General features: G+C 35.3%; 2 protein-coding genes across 4 annotated transcripts in view; one reads left to right on the top strand and one right to left on the bottom strand.

Moving 5' to 3' along the window:
• Window positions 1-9,607: 9,607 nt before the first annotated feature.
• On the top strand, window positions 9,608-18,756 carry LOC115433691 (indoleamine 2,3-dioxygenase 2-like). Of its 2 annotated transcripts, XR_003937407.1 has the most exons (11): window positions 9,608-9,913; window positions 11,488-11,583; window positions 13,403-13,522; window positions 14,253-14,371; window positions 14,549-14,563; window positions 14,679-14,778; window positions 14,956-15,073; window positions 15,189-15,240; window positions 16,886-17,034; window positions 17,196-18,540; window positions 18,575-18,594. XR_003937407.1 is itself a non-coding variant. In XM_030155146.1 (10 exons), exons 1-10 carry the CDS (start codon window positions 9,824-9,826, stop codon window positions 17,555-17,557), a joined length of 1,221 nt encoding a protein of 406 aa, XP_030011006.1. In that variant the 5' UTR covers window positions 9,608-9,823; the 3' UTR covers window positions 17,558-18,756. The 2 variants fall into 2 exon arrangements, 1 of the variants encoding a protein (XP_030011006.1); XM_030155146.1 differs by having other exon boundaries at window positions 17,196-18,756.
• A 6,294-nt stretch (window positions 18,757-25,050) lies between these two features.
• The window catches only part of insyn2ab (inhibitory synaptic factor 2Ab), a 35,255-nt gene continuing 33,121 nt past the window's right edge, over window positions 25,051-27,184 (bottom strand). For both annotated transcript variants that reach the window (XM_030156424.1, XM_030156423.1), the window contains exons 5-6: window positions 26,475-26,943; window positions 25,051-26,370 (exon numbers count right to left, since the gene is read on the bottom strand). In XM_030156424.1, coding sequence (XP_030012284.1) covers window positions 26,760-26,943 — 184 coding nt within the window. In that variant the 3' untranslated portion in view covers window positions 25,051-26,370; window positions 26,475-26,759. The remainder of the gene's footprint in view (window positions 26,371-26,474; window positions 26,944-27,184) is intronic.

Genomic DNA, 27,184 nt, shown 5'->3' on the forward strand with positions numbered 1-27,184 from the left:
GAGCTGTCCTCATTTCAGGTCACTTTTACCGATTTATCCACTTCTCCTCTACAGAGTAAATTTACTGTCCCTTTGTGCCTCCTGTGTCTGATGACTTGGTAAGTGGTCTTGAAATTAATTTGAGCACCACGGCTTTCATCTCCTCTCCTTTCCTGCTGGTTCCTCCTGCCGCTTTGCAGGGTTAAATGGTTTGAGAGATTGCTGGCAGTGGCAGTAGGCATGCTGACAGAGGGAGGGAGAGAGGAAGAGCTTGTGCAAGAGATGGTGGGAGGTGATTGCTCTGCTAATGTTGCTGTGATGCAGGTGTTTGACAAAGCGGTTCAGATATGGATGCACTCTTGTGACCCGATGGAATCCCATGTGTATAACGCATCAGCGCTCATTGACGGAGTACAAGGCTGCCCTTTATACAGCAGTAATACATAGGAAAATGGTTTGCCCATGAAAAAATGAATAGATAAATAAATAAATAAATCCAGCCATATTTTTTGATTCAATGATGTTAGTATGTATGAATGTAGTTTATCCATTATAAAAATCAAACAATTAACAATTATTACTCATATCATAAACATCTGAGGTTTTTTTTAACCCATAAAGACCCAGAGCTACTTTTGTGTCAGTTCCCAAATTAAATTTTCTCTGTATTTAACCTTTCTCAAGTGATATATCACCATTTATCATAATATAACACTCCACATTTTGCATTTTTTTCAGTGAAATTCAGGTATTTTCCTATATCCATTCAGCTGATTGTGTACCGTAATCATCATGTTGAGATTCCATTTGAGAGTCGCCATACCAAAAACAGAGAAAACTGAAGAAAAAGTGACTTTTTCACTATCATTAACTGAACATAAACCCAGTGTTTGCATCCACTGTCATCAGGGCCAGATTAACACTTCATTGTACCCTGGGCAACAATATTCAAGGGCCCCAGGATCAGGATCATCAGGTCATCACAACCCCAGGATCCCTATACTCTGGCAAAATACAGAATAAGTTCCAGGAATATATGTAAATATACCCCATACTTCAATATCTAACTATCATCAAATGCATTTTGATGTACAAATATGTAAATGCTCGTAGAACTACAAGTGCACCACTATAGCCTCTTGTCAAGGCCACTCACTTGCATATGATGATATGAAAACAAAACACATTAGCATCAGTATAATCTAAAATTGATCCACTACATTAGAAAGAGAGGGAAGTGTCCTCCATTTTCACAAAAAATAAATAAGAAACCATTTCCAAAGTATCCAGTATTTATTTCAGAGCACTTTTTGCCAACACAAATGTATTGAATCGTCAGAAAAAGCCCACAGACAAAACACAAACATAATCTGATAGAATCAGATATGCATTTTAAACAGAAATTCCCTTGTCACCTCAGAATTCAACAAGAGAGTTAAAGTAAGTGCAATGTAAACATCTTGAAATCTGCTTTCTCTCAACAGTAAACATATCTCAACATTTTCATGGAGCCAACACAAGGAAAAAATAAATATAATGTAGTATAATCTGCTAAAATAAACATTTGGTCCCAGTTTAACTTTTAAACAGAAAACACATCACAATTCAAGGCATGTCAAGGCAAGGGTTAAACATTTTAATACTAAATACTACATATACTAAATACTATAAACATCTGGAAAACCGACAATTTCAGTAAAGAAATTACCTATTTTAGGTATGTTCTTTAAATTTTCAGCTTTTTTAATGTCCTTCTCCTTTTTTAATTGTCGCTTGGCGCTCCCACTTAGCTGCTTCTCCATGTTTGCAGTGTTTCGATTCGCGTACGTCGCATATGTTGCGTAGTTCTTGACGTCTCACATCCCGCTCAGTGCACGCACATTGATTTGCGTCACCGCTGATTCGCTTTTTGGACTGACCAATGAGGAAAGGGTCTCAGCTCACGGTCACAGACAGCAGGAGCAGGGTTTCTGTGCAGTGCAATGGCTCCGGGCAGCAGACAGTTTCATTTATAAGCAAAAGATAACCAGATATTTTCGTTATGCCCGAGCTACCCAGGGCCCTTCAGAGGTCGCGGGCCCCTGGGCAATTGCCCAGTTGCCCATATGGTTAATCTGGGCTTGACTGTCATTGATCAAATTCCATGGGTTTTACGGGTGAGTCAATGTTGTAGAGGATGACGGTGTTTCCATGTTCACTACGGAGCCTTTGAATGTCCACGAAAAGATGACAAACTGCATTTTACACCAATTATTTACATGTATTGATAAGATTAGTGGCTCTAAAGTTATTAAACATTTTAGATCAGTAGATGCTTTTGGTCACTGGTGAATATTTGGGTCTTTATGAGTTAAAGTTGCACTCAGTATTAAAGGGTTAAAACACACATACTTAAAGGTCCATTCACTGTGTGATATTTAGTGACATCTAGTGGTGAAGTTGCAGAGTTCAAAATGACTGATTATCCTCCCTATGTTTGTCAATGGTGGCTGCAAAAGTCCTTTATCGTAACCAGGGTTTGCTTTGTCATTTCGGGGCTTTTTCAGTCTGAGGGATGTGACAGGTGACTGTAGAGTACATTATTGCTGGATGCCACTGGCTACAAAACTGAAAAAAGAGGATGAAAAGCCTGCAGTACTGTGGAAACATGGCGGTACATCACGATGGAACATGATCTACTCTCTGTGTGTAGATTTGATCACGCAATAAAACACAATCATAATAAAAACAATAATAATCAATAAAAACATAATTATGAAAATTCTGTTCAATATCTGCAGTTAGATCCTCCTAAATCCACCTAAACTTTACCCACTGGCCCTTTAAATCTGTACTAGAGTATTCAACACTATTTTCTCAAGCCTCTGCTTATGATCTGCATAAATAATAATAAAAAAAAAACACACATTCTGAGTACACTAGTGCACAAATGTGTCGTGGATGTTTTGTTTATGGATTGTACTTTTATTCTGCTGTGGGTTCATGTTATCCATAAACTGATGGTGTCTCAGGGGAAGCTGACATGAAAAAATTCACTAGCCTATAAGTTAACCCTTTCTTGTATACTGGTCAGTACAGTGGACAGCTATTCTACAGCTGTTCTCTCGTGTATTCATGTATTTTGTTGTTCTTTCCTTTTTTTTTTTTTTTTTTTTGCATGTATCTTTATTAAAGTTTTAAGACACTACATATCTTTTCTGACATGAATTGGTAACATTAAGTAGATCTCCCCTGAGCATAAACCCCCAGGATCACAAGCCCTCCCCATAGTTTTCACACAATTTATCAGTAAATACATGTTTCTGTGCATCAAAATTAAACGTGTGGTGTCCAGCTGAGTGGACATTTTTGCAACTTCATGAAAAATAGGTTCATAAGAATTTTTTATTTTTTTTCATTATTATTTTTTGTATGTATCTTTAAAAAATGTTTTAAAATAATTTTTATTTTATTTATTTATTTATTTTTCAGAAGAAAATTTTCAATCGCATTGTTTTTTTCATGCCTAAAGAGGAATAAAAACACTCAGGAAAAAATTTTAATTAAGATGCTCATGATTCATGCATGAAAGGGTTAAAAGAAGGATGCCAACACCATAAAAGCCATCCCTGGATCTACTCAGAGATATTCAAAGTTAGCAAAAAGTGACATTCACTCCGTTCATTTTTTTTTTTAACCTCATTTAGAGCTAAATGTGAAATGTTTGAGTGCACGCTATTTTACAAATGGTGCCCTATAATTAGGGATGTATTAGACCTTTTTATCTGTCAAAATGAAAGCAAATGATTCATTGATGAAACCATTGATGGAATTCATTCTCTTATGGAGATGCTTCTCATTTGGATGTGCTTACATAGAAACTGACACAAATTTCTCAAAGCCTCAGATTTGGGACAGAGCCATGGTCAACATTACACATTTAATTTGGTGTCCTGCTACCCACTGGGCCTTGTTTGTGGAGCTTCTGCAGATGTGTCTGAGTTCATATAAAACCAGAATTTTTTATCTGGGAAAATACAAAAACAGAGCCAGGATGAAGCAGAGTGAGGCTGCTGTGCTGGTTATAAAAATCCCAGACAAATGTTATTCTTATTTGTGTAATTTAATGCTGTTGGAAATTTGAGGCAATAAGTGAAAAGAAGGTTTAGAGCTAGACTATAATCATTCTGTAAAATAGTGGTTGAATAAAAACACCTCGGGTACAAGACAGAACACTGTTAATATAATACATTTACTTTTATTATTCATTTTTCTCTGCTCCACATAATGCATTTATGGTAGGATCCCACAGTCCATTCTCCTGAACACCACAAGCACAGCACCTTGGACTGCAAGTGAGTAAATACACGAATAAAACCTTTTTTTTTTCACTACAGATGATAAGATAAAATAAAATAATCAATTAATCAATCAATCAATCTTAATTTATATAGCACTTTTCATACATTAAGGGTGTAGCACAAAGTGCTTTACATATAAGTTTAAAAATCAGTTCCACCCCCCACCCACCCGCTCACACACACACACACACCTACACACACACCTACACCCCCCCCACACACACACACACACAAACACACACACGCACACCCACAAGCACAGACATACTTAACAGACATAGACTAACTGATAAGATAAAGATAAAATAAGATAAGATAGAGATATACTTTATTGATTCCCAAAGGTGTAAATTCAAATGTACAGCAGCACAAGACAATATGCATTAGATACAATAGAAAAATAAAAAGATAAAAAATATATAAAAATTTGTGACTAAAGTGACAGAAAAATGACAAAAATAATGTAATAACAAGTGGTGCCAGGCACAACAAACCCTGCCCCTTGCATGTATTACAGCTTATTTTGGCATTGATCCAGCTGTCACCATGTCTATGCATGTGCTGATGGCAGTATATCAATTGCCTCTATATATGTGCCAAGTCTGAAGTAAGTTGAAACAGAATTGATGTTTTTATAGACGTGAAATTTTGCTTTGAGAAAAAAAAAAAAAAGATTTAAAAAAATTCATTAAAAATGTGAACTTTGACCTACTTTTCCCAAAATGTAATGACATCTATTCTGGGTCACTGGCAATATATAAACCAAATTTGGTATGAATTCAATCAATAGTTTTGCTGCTAGGGTGTTAACAAACAAACAAACAAACAAACTGAACCAAAAACAATATCCCTTGCCTCCCTTTTGGGGGGCGGGGTAATAAATAAAGTAACAAGTTTACAGTAGTTGACTTTAATAAGTGTGTAAGTGAGTGACATTGGCAGATGCAAAAGCCTGTTCAGAGCAGGATGTAGTTCAAGCCAAGCTGCTGTTGTACAGTCTGAGGGCGGTTGGAACAAAGGAGCATCTGAAACGCTCTGCACCTGGGTGGGATAATCCGCTGGCTGAACGAGCTGCCCATCAGCCACAGCTCATCATGCAGAAGGTGAGGAGGATTGTCCAGGGTTACACACATTTTGTCCTTCAGCCACTGTATCCAGGCTCTCCAGGTCCAGTTCCACCACAGAACGGGTTTTCCTCATCAGCTGGTTGAGCCTGCTGCCCTCACCAGTCCTAACACCACCCCACCAGCACACTACAGCAGAGAATAGGAGGAGCCCACTGCAGACACCAAACCACCTCAGTCTGCTCAGACAGAACATCCTGCTCTGACCTTTCCTGTAAAGTGCATCTGTGTTGTAGGACCAGTCCAGTGTATTGTTTATGTGGACCCTAAGGTACTTGTTTGAGTCCATGATCTCCACCTCCTGGCTCTGGGTGGTGATTGGGGCAGGTTGACTCCAGTTCCTCTTAACCCATAAAGACAGCAGTGCTACTTTTGTGGCAGTTCCCAAGTGATTTTTTCACTATATTCAACATTTCCTAACCATTTATTATAAAATATCCATATTTTGGATCTTTTCAGTGAAAATCAAGTGTTTTCCAATATTTGATATCATATACAGTCGCAGAAAAAAATATAGACCACCCTTGTTTTATTCAATTTCTTGTTCTTTGTAATGCCTGGTACAACTAAAGGTACATTTGTTTGGATAAATATAATGACAACAACAAAAATATCTCATTAGAGTTTAATATCAGAGCTGATATCTAGCCATTTTCCATGGTTTGTTTGTTTATTTATTTATTTATTTATTTATTAGGATCCCCATTAGCTGATGCAGGACATCAGCTGCTCTTCCTGGGGTCCTTCAAGTCAAGGGTTTTCTTGATAATAACCAAAATCACTTCAGTTCTTACATCAATAGTTATGGCATTGTACTGCCAAAAACAGTGCTTTTAGGCATTCCATGTTTTCTTTTTTGTCTGTTTTAGTCACATGATACACACAGGAGTTAGTACTTGATTGTATAACCATTGTTTCTGATGACTTTTGATGGTCTAATAATATTTTCCGCAACTGTAAATGTTCATAAAACCTCAGATGAAAGTTAAGGGTTACTGTATCAAAAACAGAAACTGAAGAAAAAGTGACTATTTCAGTAAAATATATCATTAACTGAACATAAACCAAGTGTCTCCATTCACTGTCATTGATCCAACTCCATGGGTTTTACTGGTGAATCAATGTTGTAGAAGATGACGGTGTTTCCACGGTAACTACGGAGCATCTGAACATCCAAATGGGACATATCTGATAACCATGAAAAGATGACAAACTGTATTTTACACCAATCATTTGCATGAGTTAATAAGCTTAGTGGATCAACAGGAATTAATCATTTATGTCAGTAGATGATTTTGAATGTTTGGGTCTTTATGGGTTAAAATCCCCCACCGCCTTCTTTGTCTTGCTGATGGTGAGCTTTAGGTGGTTCTGACTGCTCCACTCGGTAATCCTCTGTCCTCCTCCTCGTCTTTGTTGCTGATGCATCCAACTATAGAAGAGTCATCAGCGACGGCACGTGGAGTTCCTTTTGTGTAGAAAATGTAACACTGTTTTGAACAACACTGTCTGACTCATCTTCCTCTATCTTATCAGCTGACAAAGCAGCAACACTTTTAGAGCCAGAGTGTGTGAGGATTTGCCATTTGGAAACACCATCATTACTTAGTGACCTGGAAGGACGGTTTTGTCTGCTCTGAGGCATCTGGGCTAAGTTTGTGAAGTTTAAACAAGTCGGGTCCTTTGACCTGCCGCTTTCCATCTTATTAGGGGCTGTCAGTACACTAATGGTGATTAATCTGTGAGTATTATCCAGAAAATCAAACCATTATTTAAGTTACTGCTGTAATGAAGCAAAAATATGGCAAAAATGGTATTGTAATAACAATTTACACCAGTATCAGTGTGAAGACAGAATGGAGGAGCATAGAGTCTGATAGAATTGTGCATTTTCCTCTGTTTTGTTTGTTTTGGCATCTCAGCTAATCAAAGAATGTGACTTTTGACGCCCTGCATGTATATATATGTGCATATAAACAGGCTCCTTTTCTTAGTTTTCATACATAGATTTTTAAAAGTTTGTATCTTAATGCAGCTTCTCGACATCAAGTCTGATTTCAGCCATGAGCAGACATCTATTTAATGACATGTCCAAGGTTTGCACAAAAATACCTTTGGTAACACTTTACAATAAGGGTCCCGTAATTCACATTAGTTAGTGCATTATTGAGCATTAATTAACTGTTTAATAATATATTATCAATCATTATTATGTATTATTTAGCATTAGGTAACATATTAGCTAATGTATCAATAAGCCGTTAATCAATATTTATCCTCAAACTTAGTTAAAAAATTATTAAGCACACTGTAAAAAATGACTGTAGAATTAACACCAAAAAGTTGTAAAATTGCAAAATAAAAAAAAACTGTGAGTGACAATACAATGCAAAGTTGTTTATTTGAAAAGATTTTTGTGTTAATGGTTAAATCAAATATAGCTGTAGTTTTTACAGGAAGAGTATGTGAACAAAACCAGATTTGTATGTAGAAATTATGTATTTCTGTTGTTTTTAGAAAATAAAACTGTAAATTGAAACACAGTGTGGTGTCGTTTAAACTGCAAGACCATAATGTTGAAATAACGGTGTATTTGCTTTTTATATATATATATATATATATATATATATATATATATATATATATATATATATATATATATATATATATATATATATATATATAAAAGTTATAAAAAAGTAAACATTTAACAATGTAACATTTTAAATGTGTAAATTAATGCGTTGGTAGAGCTGGTAGAGCGACTCTTCCAATAACCAAAGGGTTGGTGGTTCGAATCCTGGTTCCGACTGTCCATATGTCAAAGTGTCCATGGAAGACACTGAACCTTAAACTGTTCCCAGTTGGACCTGGTGGATTTGGAAAGTGCTTTGGACACCATGAAGGTGGAGAAAATGTGCTAAATAAGTGCAGTCCATTTACCAGTTAAATCCAAAGTTACATCTACATGTTTAAAATGTTAAATCTACATGTTACTCTGTATATATATTTACAGTTGGATGTGTTTTTTACAGTACTGTTCTGGAAACCACAGCTGCCAGTTTTTTTCCGTAAAAAACAGGATTTTTTTTTACAGTGAATTAAAAAAAGTTGAATAATGTAATTAGTTTAATCATGTATGCACTACTCAGCATTAACTAACACATTGTTTATATATTAATAAGCCATTAACAATGTCTCTAGTAAACATTTACTAATGGGGTTGAGAAGGGCAACTATCTGCTACTTTGTTCCCAGTGCCATTGCTGGTACCAGTTGCCATCACTGGTATTTGGTATTTCTTCTTTAGCTTCTCTTTCCCAGGGTTTCCTTGTACAGATCGGCCAAACGGTTCCGACATGATGACAGAGCTCGTTGTGGATCCTCTGCTCCTTCGGTTGAGGTGGTTTGGGTATCTGATAGAAGTGTTCCCCCTTCCAGACATGTCCAGCGGTGAGGAGACACTGAGTATTAAATATCTAATCTGGTCTGGGAATGTCTTGGGATCCCCTTAGGAGCTGAAGGATGGAGCTGATGGAGCTAAATCTGGGGTACCTCTCTAACGGCTGTCACTGAAAGCCAGATCCAGATAAGTGACACAGACTGGAAATAAAGACAGAGTCATATTGTTTGTTAGGACTTTTTATTCAAAGAGTCACAGCTTGAATAAAAACCCTAACACAGATGCTTTACTGATTTGCAGATTTATTTATTTATTTTATCAAGCACTCAGGAGATTACCCGTATGTCTTTGTTCTTTATTCTTCGTCATATTGTTCGTGGCATACTGGTCAAACATCCAGAACAAGATGTTCCCAGTCATTTCAGTCCATTCAGGGTTTAAAACAGACAGCAGCTGTGCTTATTTGTGCTATTTGTTACTTGGCAGTGTCTATTGTTTTCACTTAAACTGCCAAAACTTTCATTATGCATATTATACGAAGCAAGGAACCAGAAAAATGACAAATTAAACTGCCAATTAATTTATGTGGATAATGGAAATTGTCTTTTTAATTGATTTAATATTAGAAAAGTGTATCATGGTACTGGAAAACTTGATTTCTCTGTGCAGCCTACACAATTATAAGCATTAAAAACAGTGAGTGAATAAAGCACATTCAGGGTTTTCAGTTTAATTCAAGCAAAATGACTGTGTTCTTAAATTATTGATCTATTTATCTATCTATGTATTTATCTATTTATTTTTAGATGTCTTCATGTGACACGTGAACTCACCAACACCATGAGGAATCTGATTGGCTCTTTGCTGCTCATTTTGTGAAATAAAAAGGGGATGTGACAACAATATGAAACCTATACTGAAAGCAGCCTCAGAGTAAATTCAGCAAACGGTAGGACAAAGCACTCTTCCTCCTCCAGATGGAAAACAGCAACAGAGATACACTGCAGGTAGACTTGGACGCATTTGATCTTTCTGAAGGGCTTGGATTTCTCCTTGAAGAGCCTTTGGTAAGTTTTAACCATCAAACGGAGTCATTCACGTTGAAGGACAGAGTGTTAATACATCAGTGTAAACCTGAAGAGGGGGTGTAGTGTGAAAAGTGCTTCAGATTCTATAGAGACACATATCTTTATTTACCACACAACACCGTTTTCTCTTTATCCTTTAAGTGTTTTTGCGAGAAGTACCTGCATTCCGCCTCTGAGATGAAAAATATAATTGTATTTGTACCCTATGATCTCTGGAGGGTTATTGATCCATTGATAACTTGTCTCTTCAAATCCCTGTTGAGTCGTACGCATGACTGGACATGCCTACTGTGACAGAGTACACTCTTAAAATGACAATCTGGAACAGTCGGGTAAAACATTTTCTCAAGGTCTTTGGAGACCTGTGGAAATAGAACAAATTAAGATCCAGTAAAATCACTGTTATTGGTTAAAATTGGACAGTACATACACAGAAATATTAGCCACATGAGAATAACAGGTTAGAACCACTAGAAAAATACGTTATAGAGCAGGGGTCTCAAACATGCGGCCCGGGGGCCAAATGTGGCCCTCCATAGGTTCCAATCCGGCCCGTGGGAGGAAATTGTAAGTGCAAAAATTCCACAGTCAAGGCTGTTGAACTCATTTTAGTTCAGGTTCCACATACAGACCAATATGATCTACAGTAAAATAATAGCATAATAGCCTATAAAAAAATAATGACTCCATATTTTCTTTTCAGTTTGATGTGAAAAAATTAATATTACATTATGCCTATGAATAATGACAACTTCAAATTTTTGTCTTTGTTTTAGTGCAAAAAATAACATTAAATTATGAAAATATTCACATTTATGAACTATCCTATAACAATAAAATGTGAATAACCAGAACAAATATGAACAACCTGAAATATCTAAAGAAAATTAAGCACAATTTTAACAATTCAATCCATAATGCCATGTATAAATGATAAGTTGAGGCATGATATTGTTAAAATTGCATGTATTTTTCTTAAGTTTTTTCAGATTATTCACATGATACTTTTTAAAAGTAAGTATTTTCATAATTTAATGGGTTTTTTTTGCACTAAAACAAAGACAAAAATATGAAGTTTTCATTATTTATAGGTTATTATGCTATTATTTTACTGGTCCGGCCCACTTGAGATCAAATCTTGAGATCTGAATGTGGCCCCTGACAGAAAATGAGTTTGAGACCCCTGTTATAGAGTATCTACAGTCCTGCCTGCAAATGGTTTCAGAGCTTTGAAATGAATCAGACCAATTTTTTCTGCTTTGGATACATTAATATCTTACAAGCGTCAGTCTACTCATCTCTTTATGCCCATCAGGGTATTCCTTGTTTTCTGCTCGGCTAATTTAGTCTGTTTTTCTTTCTACATACCCCTCTTTTAAATTGCTTTCTCAGTCTGATTGATAGCACCAGTCACTCTCTGACATGCAGGAGGTCAGACACCATGGAAAACATGAGCTGATGGTGTTACTGATTACACCCTACATGAAAATCCCCCATGCAAAAAAGCAATCAAAAATCAATGAGCAAATCATTTTACTCTTGTTATTGTCTAGACTAACCTTCCCGACCATTATCAAGTGTGGATGGACCTGGCAAATAATCTCACGCATCTGATAGAGTCACGTAAACTGCGGGATCTGGTGCACAAGGTGAGAGTGGGTAAAGCGTTATAAATTCAAATGCTTATTAGATACAAAACTGAGATGGTATGCATGTAAATATGGATATACACAGCCTGGCAAAAAAAAAAAAAAAAAAAGTCCCACACTCTAATATGTAGTCTTATTCTTTAAAATTAAAATCTTACCAAGTGGATTTTTCTCATTTCTAGTCAAAATATCTCATCACACTTAAAATAAGACACAATCACCTAAAGAGTAACTTGTGAGTGAGATATAAGAACTTATTTTTAGACAAAAGATCTTGAAAATCTTATTTCAAGAAATCTCACCAAGATAATTTTCACTTGTTCCATTGGCAGATTTTTTTTTTTTTTCGCTTGAATTAAGCAAAAGAATCTTGAATTAAGCAAAAAAAAAAAAAAAAAAAAAAAAAAATCTTATTTATTTATTTTTTTTGCTTGAATTAAGCAAAAGAATCTTGAATTAAGCAAATAAATAAATAAATAAATAAAAATAAAAATCTGCCAATGGAACAAGTGAAAATTATCTTGATAAGATTTCTTGAAATAAAATTTTCAAGATCTATTGACTAAAAATAAGTTCTTATATCTCACTTACAAATTCCTCTTAAGGTGATTATGTCTTATTTTAAATGTGATGAGACATTTTGACTAGAAATGAGAAAAAATATACTTGGTAAGATTTTGATTTTTGCAGTGTATTTTTTGACAGAGGTGGCAAAAGTATTCACATTCATTCCCCAGGTAGAAGTATAGATACTAGGGTTTAAAAAGACTGCTGTAGAAGTCAGGCTTTTTACTCAACTATAACAGTTCACAGTGACCCTCCACCACCTCCATATCACATCATGTATATGTGCAATCACTATGTAAATATATAAACATCTTTAAATTTTATACTTAAATTTTTATACTTTAAGAACGTTTATTTCTACCTGGCTTTCTTTTTCATTGATGTATTGCATATTGCTGCTGTAAAGTGTTAAATTTCCCCATACTGGATCAATACAATCTTATCTTATCTTATCTTATCTTATCTTATCTTATCTTATCTTATCTTATCTTATCTTATCTTATCTTATCTTATCTTATCTTATCTTATCTTATAGTATAAAAGTACTGGTTTCAAAACTACTTAAAGTATAAAAGTAAATGAAAGGGGGAAAAATGCCATTAGGACAAAAGATTAGTTGATGCCACAGGGGTCTATAGTGCACTACCCCACCTCTCCAAAAAACTTATTTTTTTACTAAATTTACTGATCATGTAGATGTTCATAAAAGCTCAGATTAAGGTTGAGGATTATTATGTAAGAAAAAGACAAAACTGAAGAAAAAGTGACTTTTTCCACAAAGATATCAATAACAGAATGTAAAAACAAGCCTCTCCATCCACTGTCATTGATCCAACTCCATGGGTTTTACTGGTGAATCAATGTTGTAGAAGATGATAGTGTTTCCATGTTCACTACGGAGCCTCTGAATGTCCAAATGGGTCATATCTGATGATCATGAAAAGACAACAAACTGTATTTTACACCAATTATTTACATGCATTGATAGGATTAGTGGATCAACAGGTATTAATCATTTAGGTCAGTAGATGGTTTTGAATGTTTGGGTCTTTATGGGTTAAACTGATGGTTGTTTATTAAATGCATCAGTTAAGTTAAAGAACTTGTTGCAGGTGAAACGTTATAATCTCTGCAGTAAATATCCAATGGAAGGATCTGAACTAAATGCTTTGTTAAATCCAGGTGGGGGATTTGGGCTGGGCAGTATTCAAGGAAGACAATAATATAAAACAAGTTCTTTCCAACACTCCAGATGCCCGTATTGAGTCCCCATCACTTGAATAGCCATCGGGAACTCAGACTGGCTCACCTGGCTCTGGGTTTTATCACCATGGGATATGTATGGCAGGAGGGACAACACGCACCTGCACAGGTAAAAGCAACATAAACAGGACGAGTGGAAATGGATTCATATGTCAGTTTGCCCCAGGGCAACTGTGGGTACAGATGTACTTTACCACCACCAGAGGGAGAATGTGAGAGTGAATGAATAATGGGTCAATAATGTAAAGTGCTTTGGGTGTCTAGAAAAGTGTTATATAAATCCAATCCATCATTATTATTATTATTATTATTATTATTATTATTATTATTATTATTATTATTATTATTATTATTATTATTATTATTATTATTTTTATGTGAGTCACTGATGTATATAACTGCAGTGACAAATGGAAGGTATATTTAGAACTTTAGGAGAATAATAACCAAAGTGATTGGTATTCTGATACCACAGTGTATTATGGTAAATGTTTTATTGTCCTGGCCTTGGCCTTTGTCACCTCAAAAGAGTTATAGTGTAACAAAACTGACAGTACTCTATGGTTTTTGTAATTCTTTTTTTTTTTTTTTTTTTTATGGTTGCAGTTCATTCTTGTTTGTTTTTTTACATTTGATTTTTGTACTTTTATTGATATATTTTCTTATAACTATATCCTGTTGAATCACTGTAAAATGTTCAATGGGTGAAAAGAAAGAAAAAAAAAAACAATAAAAGTGAATGACAAAAGAACTTCAGGAGGATAGTTCTGATTGTTATACTGTTTATATCCACCGGCAGACAGTGCAGTTTCTTAGTGTTGTGTTCACTTACTGGACAGATTCTCCCAAAAGCCCTGGCTTTGCCCTATTGTCTGGTGTCTCGCAGGCTTGGTCTTCCACCCATCCTGACTTACGCAGACTCAGTTTTGGCCAACTGGAAATTAAAGGATCCCACAGGGTGAAGTATTATTTTTACAGCCTGTCTAAATGTTCACAGAGCACAGTTCCTATTTATCATAATATCAATTCGACCAGAAAACAGTGTTTTCAATTTCACTCAATCCATTCATACAGAAAGAAATCTATTTTTTTCCCAGAATGATAACACTTGCTATTCTTTTCTTTTAAATTGCAGGGATATGGAAATTGGGTGAGTGGGGAAAGTGAAAATGTCATTTCTTTTGTATTTTCCAAATGCACATTCACATGATTTTTCACTGTGTGATACTCATGTGATATTTTGTACATGTACTTTCAAAAAAAAGGAACATAGATGCAATATTTTCCTTCCCTGGTGGTGAGAGTTGCAGGGGATTTTTCATTGTCTCATTGTTGGTTGAGATGACAGCCAGCTCAGGCATAACGGTTAGTACTGGCTGCTGCTATTCTTCCTCTTTTCACTGTTAACTCTTTCTGAACCTACCAGTGAAAATTCTCTGCCGCCTCCTGTATTAATACATCACCTATGTGTCTACTCTTTTCCCCTTTCTGTTTCTATCTCACATAGTAAGTAAGGGATTTTAAACTTTTAACTCTTTCCAGGGAGCTCTGGAGGTGATGCATGCTATGAAAATCTCTGACCTTATCGGGATACAGAAAGGTCTCATTAAAGTTACACAGGCTCTGAAGAAGATGAAGGAAACTTTCAAACTCATGCACAGTAAGTTTAAATTAACACTAACTCAATCTGAATTTCATTAAAGTTCACACTGTGTCTTAAATGAAGGTAGGCCAATTCAAAGCAATTAAAATAACTGGATTTGCGCTCTGTGCAGGCCAAGTGGATCCAACTGCATTTCATGGAACACTGAGAATTTTTGTCTCAGGGTGAGTTTTACAGCTTTATATAGTACTGCATGCCCGCTTAAGTAACGAATGCTTTTAATATTTAGCTCATCTTCTCTTTTTATTTCCCTCCTGTAAGACAAAAAAGTTCCCTTTACGGTGTTTAACCCTTAGGGGTCCACGGTCACGGACCCGTGACTGAATCACATGACATTTTCAACACGTCATAGTGTCAGAAGTCTGTCATGTAGACAACTGGGGACAATTGAATTCAGAAGTGCGTACTTGAAACACTGTTCCACTTTTTATTTGATGTTGATAGAGGAAATACAACTGGAGATATGATGTTTTGAAACCAGAGCAAACGTGAGTAAAAGTATGAAAATGAGGTGGTGGGGGGGTTGTTATATTTCATATCTTCGTCATTTTTTGTCCTTTTTCCGGATGCGGAAACTGGGAGGACCGGGGGGGGCAAAGGAGAAAAAAATGCTTATGTAAAGATATGCTTTTATGTCAAATATTTGAGTATAGTTTTAATTTATTACCTTATTATTATTTTATTATTTATATATTATTAATTTATTACCTATTGTCATCACTTAGCTTTGTGTGTTTGTTTGTTTGTTTGTTTGCGTGTTTGTTTGTTAGCAACTTTACGGGAAAACTATTACAACCATCTTTACCAAATTTTGCCCACAGATAGGCCTAGGCCCTGGGATGAACCCATTAAATTTTGGGCCAAGTAGGCCAGAGTTCAAGGTCACAGCAAGGTCACAAAATCTGAAATTTTCCTATCTCTCATCATTGAGCAATTTTCGAAAATTCATAAAAAATTCAAAACGACTCCGATTAGCCTCCGGTTTGATATACCCATAGCTTATAACAATATCTTGTTTCTGGCTCAAAATTGTCCACATCCACTGTGGAATGTGAACTCTGTGGACATTTAAATTTAACATTGAAAATCCCATTTATGACACATTTTTCATTATAACTCAACAAATATTGATTGGAATTTAATATAATTTGACATACACATGACTGGTACCAAGCTTCAACTTTGTACGAAATATTGTTCCGCTCCATTTCTCTTCTGTTATGCTCTGTTGACTTTTGTTATTTTTTATGCACCATTTTCAAAAAATCATAAAAAATGCAATTCGTGAAATATCATTATGAAATTTGTTTTGCACATCCATACTTTAAAAAGAAATCATCGATCCATACATGCACACTGTTCGGGGTGCTTCTCTGAACACTTGTTACAATTTTGATTTTATATACCTAATATTTGGAGCCAACATTCACTTTTAAAGTCTTTGAAAAAGGTTCGTCAACCATCTGTGCTATTTATGCAATCAATTATATCAATTTTTCAAATCGGAATTCATATTTTTTGTGCGTTTTTTGGCCTTTTGTGTTGGTACAGTAGGTTAAAGTGAAAAAATAATAGGCAGATGAGATAGATGATGTGCTGAAAAAAAAAGATACCAAACGTGGGTATAGTAAACATTTCTTTATATCATATTTAAAGGCAAAATCAAAAGTACTCAAAAACGGCCAAAATAGGCTCAGACCCCTATGGGTTAATAGGATAACAGTGTAAAATAAATACCAAAAATGCATTTCATTGCACGTGCATTATTTATAAAAAATGTGGTTTATGGTTGAAATTGTGCTGTTTTAGGTGGCGAGACAACCCAATGCTTCCAAAGGGGCTGCTGTATGAAGGTGTGAGCAATGAGCCAGTTTTGTTATCAGGTGGAAGTGCTGCACAGAGCTCCGCCATTCAGTGCTTTGATGCCTTGCTGTGCATCCGGCATGAGGATGAGACAGGTAGAGCTGCATTTCCCTCAACCTTTGCCCCCCCTTAGATGTCTGTCATGAATGAATCACGCTATTTGTGCAGTGTGCTGATCGGTCTGACAGAAAATGTTTTGGGGAAAGGTTGTTATTTTCTTTCTTTCAAAGTCTCTTCATTGATTCATTCTATCTAGGGGCCTTCCTCACACGCATGAGGGATTACATGCCTCCTGCCCAATGTCAGCTGATAGAGACTCTGTCTGCGTATCCGTCTCTTCGGGACTTCATCATGTCACGCTCCAGCTCTGCCCTCTGCCAGGTCTACAACTCTTGTGTCTCGGCCCTGGTGGACCTACGAAATTACCATCTTAATATCGTTGCCAAGTATGTCATCGTGCCAGCTAACCAGGCCCGCGCTGTGGGCTGCCCACTCACAGGCCGGTGCACTGCCCTGGACTCCACAGGGACCGGGGGATCCAGCCTAATGAACTTCCTCAAGAGTGTTCGCAACAGCACCCAAAAAGCACTAATTTCAGAGCGGCTATGTGCGACATGAGAAACTCAACTTTAATTTATAATTTGCATGGTACGCAATTACTTTTTGACGGATCCTATTCAAGTTTATTTCACTATAAGGACCTACTGACTGTGTATTTTCTATTTATTATCTGGCTGCTTACTAAAACAATCAATAATCTGACAAGTATATTTACTGAAAAATGATGTTTTTTTTTGCTTATGCTAAAAAAAAATTCTCTTATATTCTAAGTTTACAACTGTTTATAGTCAAACAAGGATCTATTATTCATAGCAAGTGTTTGCAGTATAGAAAGAACCGACTACAGAATGTCATCAGAATCAAGTATTGAATAATGCTGTGCAATAATAGTTTACATCTAAAATCTTATCATAAAGCATACAGATCAGTTCAAAAACTTCATGGGAAGGTATGCTTCTCAGACCAAAAAAGAGTTTGTTCAAGGTGCTCTTTGGAAAAAGGGATTCAAAAATTAGATATCAAACTGGAAGAAAAATCCAAGGTACTCTCTTTAAACATTAAAATGCCTTTATTCACATGGCACGGTCATATCTAGACCTAAAAAACACTTCCGCGCGTTTCGGCTTCAACCCTTCATCAGGAAGTCAAACAGGTACAAACATACAGATCAGTGTTGAAGTAGTTACCAACAAACAGGAAAAAAACTCCAAGGCACTCTCTTTGAGCACTAAAATGCCTTAATAAATAAATAAATAAATAATAAATAAATAAATAAATAAAGGCATTTTAATGCTTAACCCTGTAAAACCCGACCCATTATAAACTAGCCACAAAATTCACAATTTTTGGAATTGAAATGTTTATGAGCCCCTTTAACAGAATCAAAACAAAAAATGTTGCCATATCATTTTGTTTATGATATATTTTTTGTATCACATTCAATACATTGAGCATTTTTGGTAACTTTTTGCTCACAACGTCAACTTTAGATACAAAAATACATTTTACCAATAACATTTTGAAAATATAGAACATTTCAGGTAGTTTTTTAATTACTATTTAAACTAAATACAGCCTTTTTATTTCCCTTGAATGGGACCATAATTTCAGTATTTTTCCATTTTCAATCAAATAACATCGCAAGTGTTCTTCTTATTATAACTTTTTGGAAATTACCAAGGGCTTTCTATAAAATGTGTGGTGGATGATTTAACATTAGCAGCCATATGGAAAAGACCAAAAAAAAAAAAAAAAAAGCTTTTCCACTGGCTGTAGTGGGATGATAATCCACCAGGGGACAGAAAACATGTATCAGGTCATATAAAACAAGTTTTTAAGGAAAGTATTGATCTTTTTGTTAAGATAAAGGTCTCAGAACCTGGTGTAGCAGATATGATACAAACGGTTTTATAGGGTTAAAGACAGTGCCTTGGAGTTTTCTCTTGTTTGTTATCTAATTTATGAAGAGCACCTCTAACAATCTCTTTTTTTGGGTCCTAGAAGCATTCCGTCCCATGATTTTTTGGACTAGTTACTGCTTTAAATCCCACAAAGCAGCATTACTGAACGCATCATTTCAGTATTCAGCTCATTTCACAGAATCTGCATTTAACATGTGCTAATGTGAAACAGAACTCTGAGCTTCCAGCTTGGTCATCAATAGCGTATCTTAGCCAAAGACTCTGCCCAGCTATCCAAGTGTAACAACAGAATCCAAGAATCCAGAATCCAATCCTATCTACCTCCCACCAAAAGCCTTAGATCCCTGTTTTTTTTTTGCCTCCCTGTGATTATCATTAAATAACTACACTCTTCTAACCACACATGTATTTGTTGTGTGAATTTTCTCACTACTGAACACTGAACAATAGCTACTCACACAGCCCTGGAGGTAACTAAATAAACATCACTTTATATTATTATTTTAGATAATCATGTGATGACTACTTGATGAATAACGGGGTTGTAGTGGTGTGTAATGACCTGTTTTGTTACCGCATAAGATTACGAGCACCATTATGATTACTAGAGGTGATTTTTTTTTTTTTTTTTTACATATTTCTCATTATACAGTGTTGTCCATAAATTTGGAATAAAATATTTTTACCTCTTCACATGAAATGATTGTAAGTGTGATTTATTCTTTATTCAGTATGTGATTGGGTCAATATACTGTAAAACTGAAGGACTTTTTGAGTTACCTTTACAGGGTAATATAGGTGACATGTACAGGGTGGGGAAGCCAAATTTAAAATTAACATTTAGTTGTTTTTTCTCAGCAGGCACTACGTCAGTTGTTTTGAAACCAAACATATATTGATGTCATAATCATACCTAACACTATTATCCATACCTTTTCAGAAACTTTTGCCCATATGAGTAATCAGGAAAGCAAACATCAAAGAGTGTGTGATTTGCTGAATGCACTCGTCACACCAAAGGAGATTTCAAAAATAGTTGGAGTGTCCATAAAGACTGTTTATAATGTAAAGAAGAGAATGACTATGAGCAAAACTATTACGAGAAAGTCTGGAAGATACTATTAAAGAAGAATGGGAGAAGTTGTCACCCGAATATTTGAGGAACACTTGCGCAAGTTTCAGGAAGCGTGTGAAGGCAGTTATTGAGAAAGAAGGAGGACACATAGAATAAAAACATTTTCTATTATGTAAATTTTCTTGTGACAAATAAATTCTCATGACTTTCAATAAACTAATTGGTCATACACTGTCTTTCAATCCCTGCCTCAAAATATTGTAAATTTTGCTTCCCCACCCTGTATAGTTAAATTTTTTGCTATTTTCAGGCCTTAAATCAACATAACTATAAGAACACATGGCATTTTTACAGAGAGATTCTTCTCAATATCATAACTGAGTAAAACTGAAATTGAAAGTTATTTATATAGATATTGTAGTAACAGTGTTGACATAAGAGTGTGATAAACACACACTTGACTCACACACTACTTTATATTAAATGACTAAGAAAGAGGAGAAAGAACATATGTTGGAGTCTTGCCAGTGTTTTCTTCAGGAGGAAATGACATCATGTGGAGCAGGTCATGTGATTTGGATTTAACACACTTCCTTGAGAGGTGTTTTTGTAATGAGTAATTTAGAGGAAAGTGATTTCTCGGACACAGATACAATTTGTTGTTTTCCATATAAAATTTTATATATTGCCAAAAAAAGAAATATCGGTCATGATTATCTTAACTGAATAAAAAGAACACAATCAAACAATTTTTGAATCAGCTCCTTTTATTATTATTTAGCTAATTAGAAGGTGGTTGTTACTAAATTTGGACAGTTATTTAGTTGACATTTTAGTATATCTAGTCATTTATTAATGAGTGATTGTTTCCGTAATTAAATAACTATGGAATTTTTAAAGACACGATCATAACGAACATAAAAAAAAACATTAGTTGTTTTACTTTTAATAAAGATGTATGCAAGATATATTCCACAGACTTCAGAAATCCCTTAATTATATATTGACCCAATCATTTTACCTGGTCAAAGGTGATTACTGATATGTATAATTTATAATAAAATGAGGAATGTGAAAAGAAAATTATCCAAACTTCAACAGTGTACATTATTTTAAGTCACAGGTGTCAAACATGCGGCCCGGGGGTCAAAACCGGCCCGCCAAAAGGTCCAATCCAGCCCGTGGGATGAATTTACAAAGCACAAGTTAGGGCATCAAACTCAAAAATAATATCATAACCTATAAATAATGACAACACCATTTTTTTCTCTTTGATTTATCACAAAAAACATTAAATTATGAAAATGTTTACATTAACAAACTATCCTTTAACAATAAAATGCGAATAACCTGAACAAATATGAACAACCTGAAATGTCTAAAGAAAATTAAATGCAATTTTAACAATATTCTGCCTGTTACTCAATGTTTTGTGCCTTTGTAGATTGGAACTGTAATGCATATGTATAAATGATAAGTTGAGGCACAATATTGATAAAGCTGTACTTATATTTCTTAACAAATTTCATTTTTTTCAGGTTATTCACATCCTTTTTGTTTGGATCATTTGTAAATGTAAATATTGGAATAATTGAATGTAATTTTTTGTACTAAAACAATTTGGAGTTGTCATTATTTATTGGCTTTCATGCTATTATTGTACTGGTCCGGCCCACTTCAGATTAAATAGGACTGAATGTGGCCCCTGAAAGAAAATGAGTTTGACACCCGTTTTAAGTAAACTGATATGCAATTACTGCTGTATACTGTAATGTGTGTAATGTATATGCTGTAACAATAATTCTATTAAAAAAAAAATTTAAAAAAGGCAAAAATATATATCTATAGAGATGGTTAATCTTGCTTTATTATTGCAAGTATTAGCAAAACCTGAAAATGAAAAATAAGAATAAGAAGCTAATGACCGAGGAAGGACATTCTATGCAAATAATAAGCAAATAAATGAAGGAAATACACTGGAAATAAATAGGTAGAAAAAAAGTAAGATTATCAACTGAGGAGAATGAAAGAGACATTCACAGTTGGGGGTGATAAGGAGGGGGGATGGATGTAGGATCAGGTCACTCAGTTTAATGGAGTGGAACCTCCGCTCCCCCTCTGTCTCGAAGGTTGTGTCTCTTCTTGCTATTGACGACTAATCACATTAGAGAAGAAAGAGCTCAAGTGCACTGCTGCTCGGCCCTGGTCATGATCCAACTCTGCTTCACGACAGCACAAAAGATGTAAAATGGGGAAGGTCTGAGAGTGAATGCAGCACTGACATGGACAGACCGGCTTTAAATACATTCTGTAGCAGTGGCTGTTCTTCAGTGCTGGTAGAAGTCCTTAGAAATCCTCTACTTAAGGAGAAAAGCAACACTGCAATATAAGGACTAAAAAAGCCCTAAAAATAGAACAATTTTAATGGATTAGTAAAGCATATTACCTTGTAGGGTGCTCATAAACACCATTCATTAGTTGCTTATTAATATGTATTTCAGTAGCATATTGCTTCTTTATTTCTCTTTATAGCACATTTATTAATCATCCCTTTTAACCCTCCGGTATCCAGGTGCGCCTTTTAGGCACACTTTGCACTTCCTGTTAAAAAACTCCATATTATTTTTCACAATTTAAATAAGGTTAGAATTCAAAAGTTGTTCATTTTTGCATGATCTTTAAAATTCTGGCCACCAACTAAAATTTGCACATTGTAAACATAAGAAAACTACAAGACTAGCATTTGTCTCCCAAGTGTGCCAAAAATGCACTATTTCTTCCATTTGATATGTATGATTAGGGCTGACCGTGATTTACAAAAATAAAATCCAATTAGAGCAGAAAAATAAATCAATATATAATATTTAATAGTTTGGTTTGTAGGTGTGCATTTTCGGCACACTTGGTGACAGATGCTAGTATTTTTTAACATTGACCTAGTGCCAAAAATAATAATGCAAATTAACCAATGTTACTGTTAATCATTGACATATGCCAGGCTGCAAAAATCAAATAATATGTAATCCACTTTTTATGTAGTATATTGAAAAAAAAATTTTTTGTGTGTTTTTTGCGTCCAAAAAAATGGTTTGTTTACAATACAAACATGGCATTTAAAGGGTTAAAAAATATGACAGTTATTGAGTATTCGGTATTTTTTATTTACGGCTCGAGTTGATGAAATAGAAAAAAGTGTAAAAGAATTAAAAGCAAACTGTATGAAAAATTTTTTGACATTATTCCACAAGTGTGCCAAAAAGGCACACTTGGTGCTTAGTAAGGGCCTTGCTGGACGGGATACCGGAGGGTTAATGTAAGTATAAGATATTATTGTGAGTGTGATCTCGACTGGATTAGACGGGTCTGATTGGTGTCTAGTTAATGGATGGATCGTGGATCTAACAGCAGTTATTATTGTATTTCAACAGTTAAAATCACCCTGATGAGTTTGATCTGCATAGTTAACTATAGCTTTAGTGGCTCAGAACATGTTCCCCATTTTAAGGTGAGGTCTTACTCATAACTAACTGAATTAAATGCTCTCCACACTGACTAAGTCCTTTATGGCACATTACTTATGTAATTAGCAGAGGCTTTTCTTACGTGATAACTTAAGAGTAACTTAAGAATCGCCTGGATTTAACAAGAGTGAAGTGGAAGCAACTGGAGAATGTGATATGGGCTAATAAGTGTCAAACTATTAGTTCTCAGGAGACTTAAGAGTATGTGGACACTTTTTTCTGTTGTTATATAAGAATAGTCCATATTTATTAAGTGCTATTAATGAATCTTGCAGGGAGGTTGAACACGCAGCCAAATTAATATCCCTCCCTTACCTTCCCCTATGGTGGCCATTAAAAATGTGCAAATCCCTCATTGGAGCCAGGTTTTGCTTTGTCTATTCTGGGTTTTTCAGTTAACATACAGACATACATAAGTGAATGTAATGCACTTTAATGCTAGATGCTATAAAATGTAAGTTTTCTGTGTTTTGTAGAAACATGGCTGAATATTATGTCCCATTTTTGCGATTAGCTCCTCCTAAATTCTCCCAAAAAGTCTTCACACCTTATGTGGCCCATATTGAGCAAACAGTATTAACATCCTAATTTATATTGTATTAAACTTTACATATTACTTAAAAGAAGCAGTAGTAGGGGGGCAATTGAGGGAAAGCTTCTTAGCAATAAGTGGCCTAAATTTGTGAGAATATGGACATACAATATCAGTCATCAATAAATTATTCATGATGAAAAAGTTGCAGCCCACAAATAATCTCAAGAATTTATTTTGCATCCTGGAAGGAAATAATCCAAAAGAAATCTTGAGACATGGTGTTTTTAGAAAATCACCTGCTGTGACCATGACCACAGAGTTTGTAAAGGTAAACTGTTTATGGCACTAGATCTTGACATAAAATAAAAGTAAATTCCGCATACATGTATAGATCAGATGAGGTTTACTTTTTTTTTTTTTTTGCCCTTGACCTTTTCACCTGGAATGACCAAATGTATTCATGTATAGTCATTGTTTGCAGGGAGTTACACCAAACAGAACTGGAACAATTTGTACAAAATAGTGGATGCTGGACTGACAGATATTCATTCACAATATTCATTCATATTCTAAACATAAAACATACTCATTCGTTTTCCAAATGCGCTGAATGAAAAGAATACGAATGAAAGTTCCAAATATGTATGTAAATAAGTAACTATTAAATTAAACCTTAAAATAAACTATTACCCGTAATATGTGCAGTATTTCCATCTCACTGCCTTTCCTGGGTTTACATACAGTTGCCCATAAAGTTGGAATAATTATGTTTTCAGTCACATTCCTCTTCATTCCTATTTATACACATCAGTAATCACCTTTGACCAGGTGCAATGATCACACACTGAGTCCCAGTTACACTTTATCCATGAAGAAAAAATCCCATTGTCGCAATCATTGCATGAGAAGAGGTGAAATATTTTATTCACAACTTTATGGGCAACAGTGTTTAAGTGTGGAATTAGAATTCAGTACACATAAGAGCACAGTGACTCATATTTAGTTGAAAATGTTTAATTGTGATGTATAAACAGTAGAAAAATGCATAATATTGCACATAGTAACTAAATTGCACTTTCTTGTGGTACAGAGCTTTGCATGGGAGTCAGTGATTGGAGTTATGTAATCTGCTGTGTAATCTAATGATGATAGGCCAATACAAGATGAATCTTCCTGACATGTCTTAAACACTTAATAATAATATAATCTACACAGTACCGTTCTTATAAAATAATTTTAAGAAGTCAATAAATACCTGCTTTGAAACAGCGTGCAAAAACAGTATCATTGCTACATTTTTTTTTTAACTTAACCAAAGCTGGTGGCTACAAGTCATCTTTGCTGTAAAACTGCTACCCTAGTCCCATTAGCACTGTAAATAGCCCTTCTACTCTTGCAAGTTCAGTGCACAGTTGTTCAGTTGTTTTTGTTCAGAGAAAAAAAAAAATTGTCACATTGTACAAGATGGAACTTCAGGATAAATCGATATTACAAAACAACCCTCTGCAAGTGATGTTTTAGCTACATGAAGCGGTTCATTGAAAAAGAGGGGAGTTCAAGACTTCACAGTCGAGGTTTGCTGTGACACAATGTGTGACTGACAGGCAAGAGGCAAACTCTTAATGGACTCAAATAGAAATGTCAAAATAGCCTTTACTTTGCATTGGAAATTAACAAAAACAACCATTTTTAAGTCATCATAGAAAATACTCTCTCTTCAAAAGTCAAAACAGTATATGTGTGGTTAAAAAATCTGCTTTACCAGGGTTTTTACTATGTAAAGACTGTACCTGCCTTAAGAGAAAGAACTTACTCATCATATTTGCTTCTTTTGTTTGTTTTTACAGGACAGTGCTTTACTTTAAGATGCAAAGCATATTCAAATATATCTGATTTTTTTTCGTGTCACAGTAGCCAACTGAGAAGAACAGGATGACTCAGGCAAAGTTTTTTGGCTGGTTGGTTGAACAGTGAAAGCACAAAGGAAGACATTACGGAACAACAGACAGAAAGAAAAATATAAAAGGTGTCAGGTACAAAGAGGAAGGTGTTATTAATGCAAAGAGCAGACGCTCAGTCAGACAAATCGAGCAGGAAGTTAAGAGATGTGGAGGAAGAGGAAGGAATAGACAGGGTTATGAGAACAGCGCTAACATACTGTCATGTTCTGTACGGTGTTTCACTTCAGTCTTTCTTTTTAGTATTCAAATGTTTGTGCTTTGCCGGAGGTTGGGCTGATGTCCATTCAAAGATTATAGCTTCACTCATAAAAAAAAGCCTTCCGCATGGCGCCTCCTCTTGTTGCCAAGCAATATGCTCTGAGGGGGAAAAGACCATAAGTGCACTGCATTTTGAGAGAACGCAATAAAATAGAAACTACACATTAAAATTCATCTGGTTGAAAAATACAAAAACAACTTACCTAGTTTTGCGGATGTTGATCCTCTCCAGCTAAGATGCCAGAAAAAGATATGACAGAATTAAACATTTGTATGTCTTTGTGTTTTTTTTGTTTTGTTTAGTCTTGTTAAAAATATTGGTTTGCTGTCCCCCAGCTGACTTGACGTGCAGTCTCAGATCTGAGCCTCAAATCAACTGGTTTCTGCCATTATCCTTTCCCACGGGTGGAGTTCCCGTCTCTGAATATTCCTTTATCCGTTCTGACAGTAACCGGTAAAAGGTAGTTTCCATGGGTTCAATGTGTCCTTCAAAGGAACCAGAGTTTCCAACGTGCATGCTTTTTGGACTCTGTCTTAGATTTCCGCTTTGGGGTGGATGTGAAAACTTCATTGGAGTAAGGCAGAGCAGGGCATTGTTGGCTGTCCAGTGGACAAAGTCTCTTCATCAGAGGCTGTAGCTTATCCTCCTGCAGCTTAAAGTCTAGTTCAACACTGTGGAAAATAAAGACATCACAAGCATATGAGATGATTCAGTTCACAGCAAAGCCTTTTCACACCTTTTTTACAATGTATATATTTGGTCTGGTTAGTTTTGCTATTTCACACTGCAACTTCAGGAGAGGACTAATACATCATCGTCCTCAACATGTGCTGCATCACATTTTCTAGACAGACGAGGGTCTGACATCTGCATGTTGTTAATTTGCCTCATTTTTAACTTCTTCCTCCTGCC

The sequence above is a fragment of the Sphaeramia orbicularis genome, chromosome 15 (genome assembly GCF_902148855.1).
Source record: "Sphaeramia orbicularis chromosome 15, fSphaOr1.1, whole genome shotgun sequence".
Lineage (NCBI taxonomy): Eukaryota > Metazoa > Chordata > Actinopteri > Kurtiformes > Apogonidae > Sphaeramia > Sphaeramia orbicularis.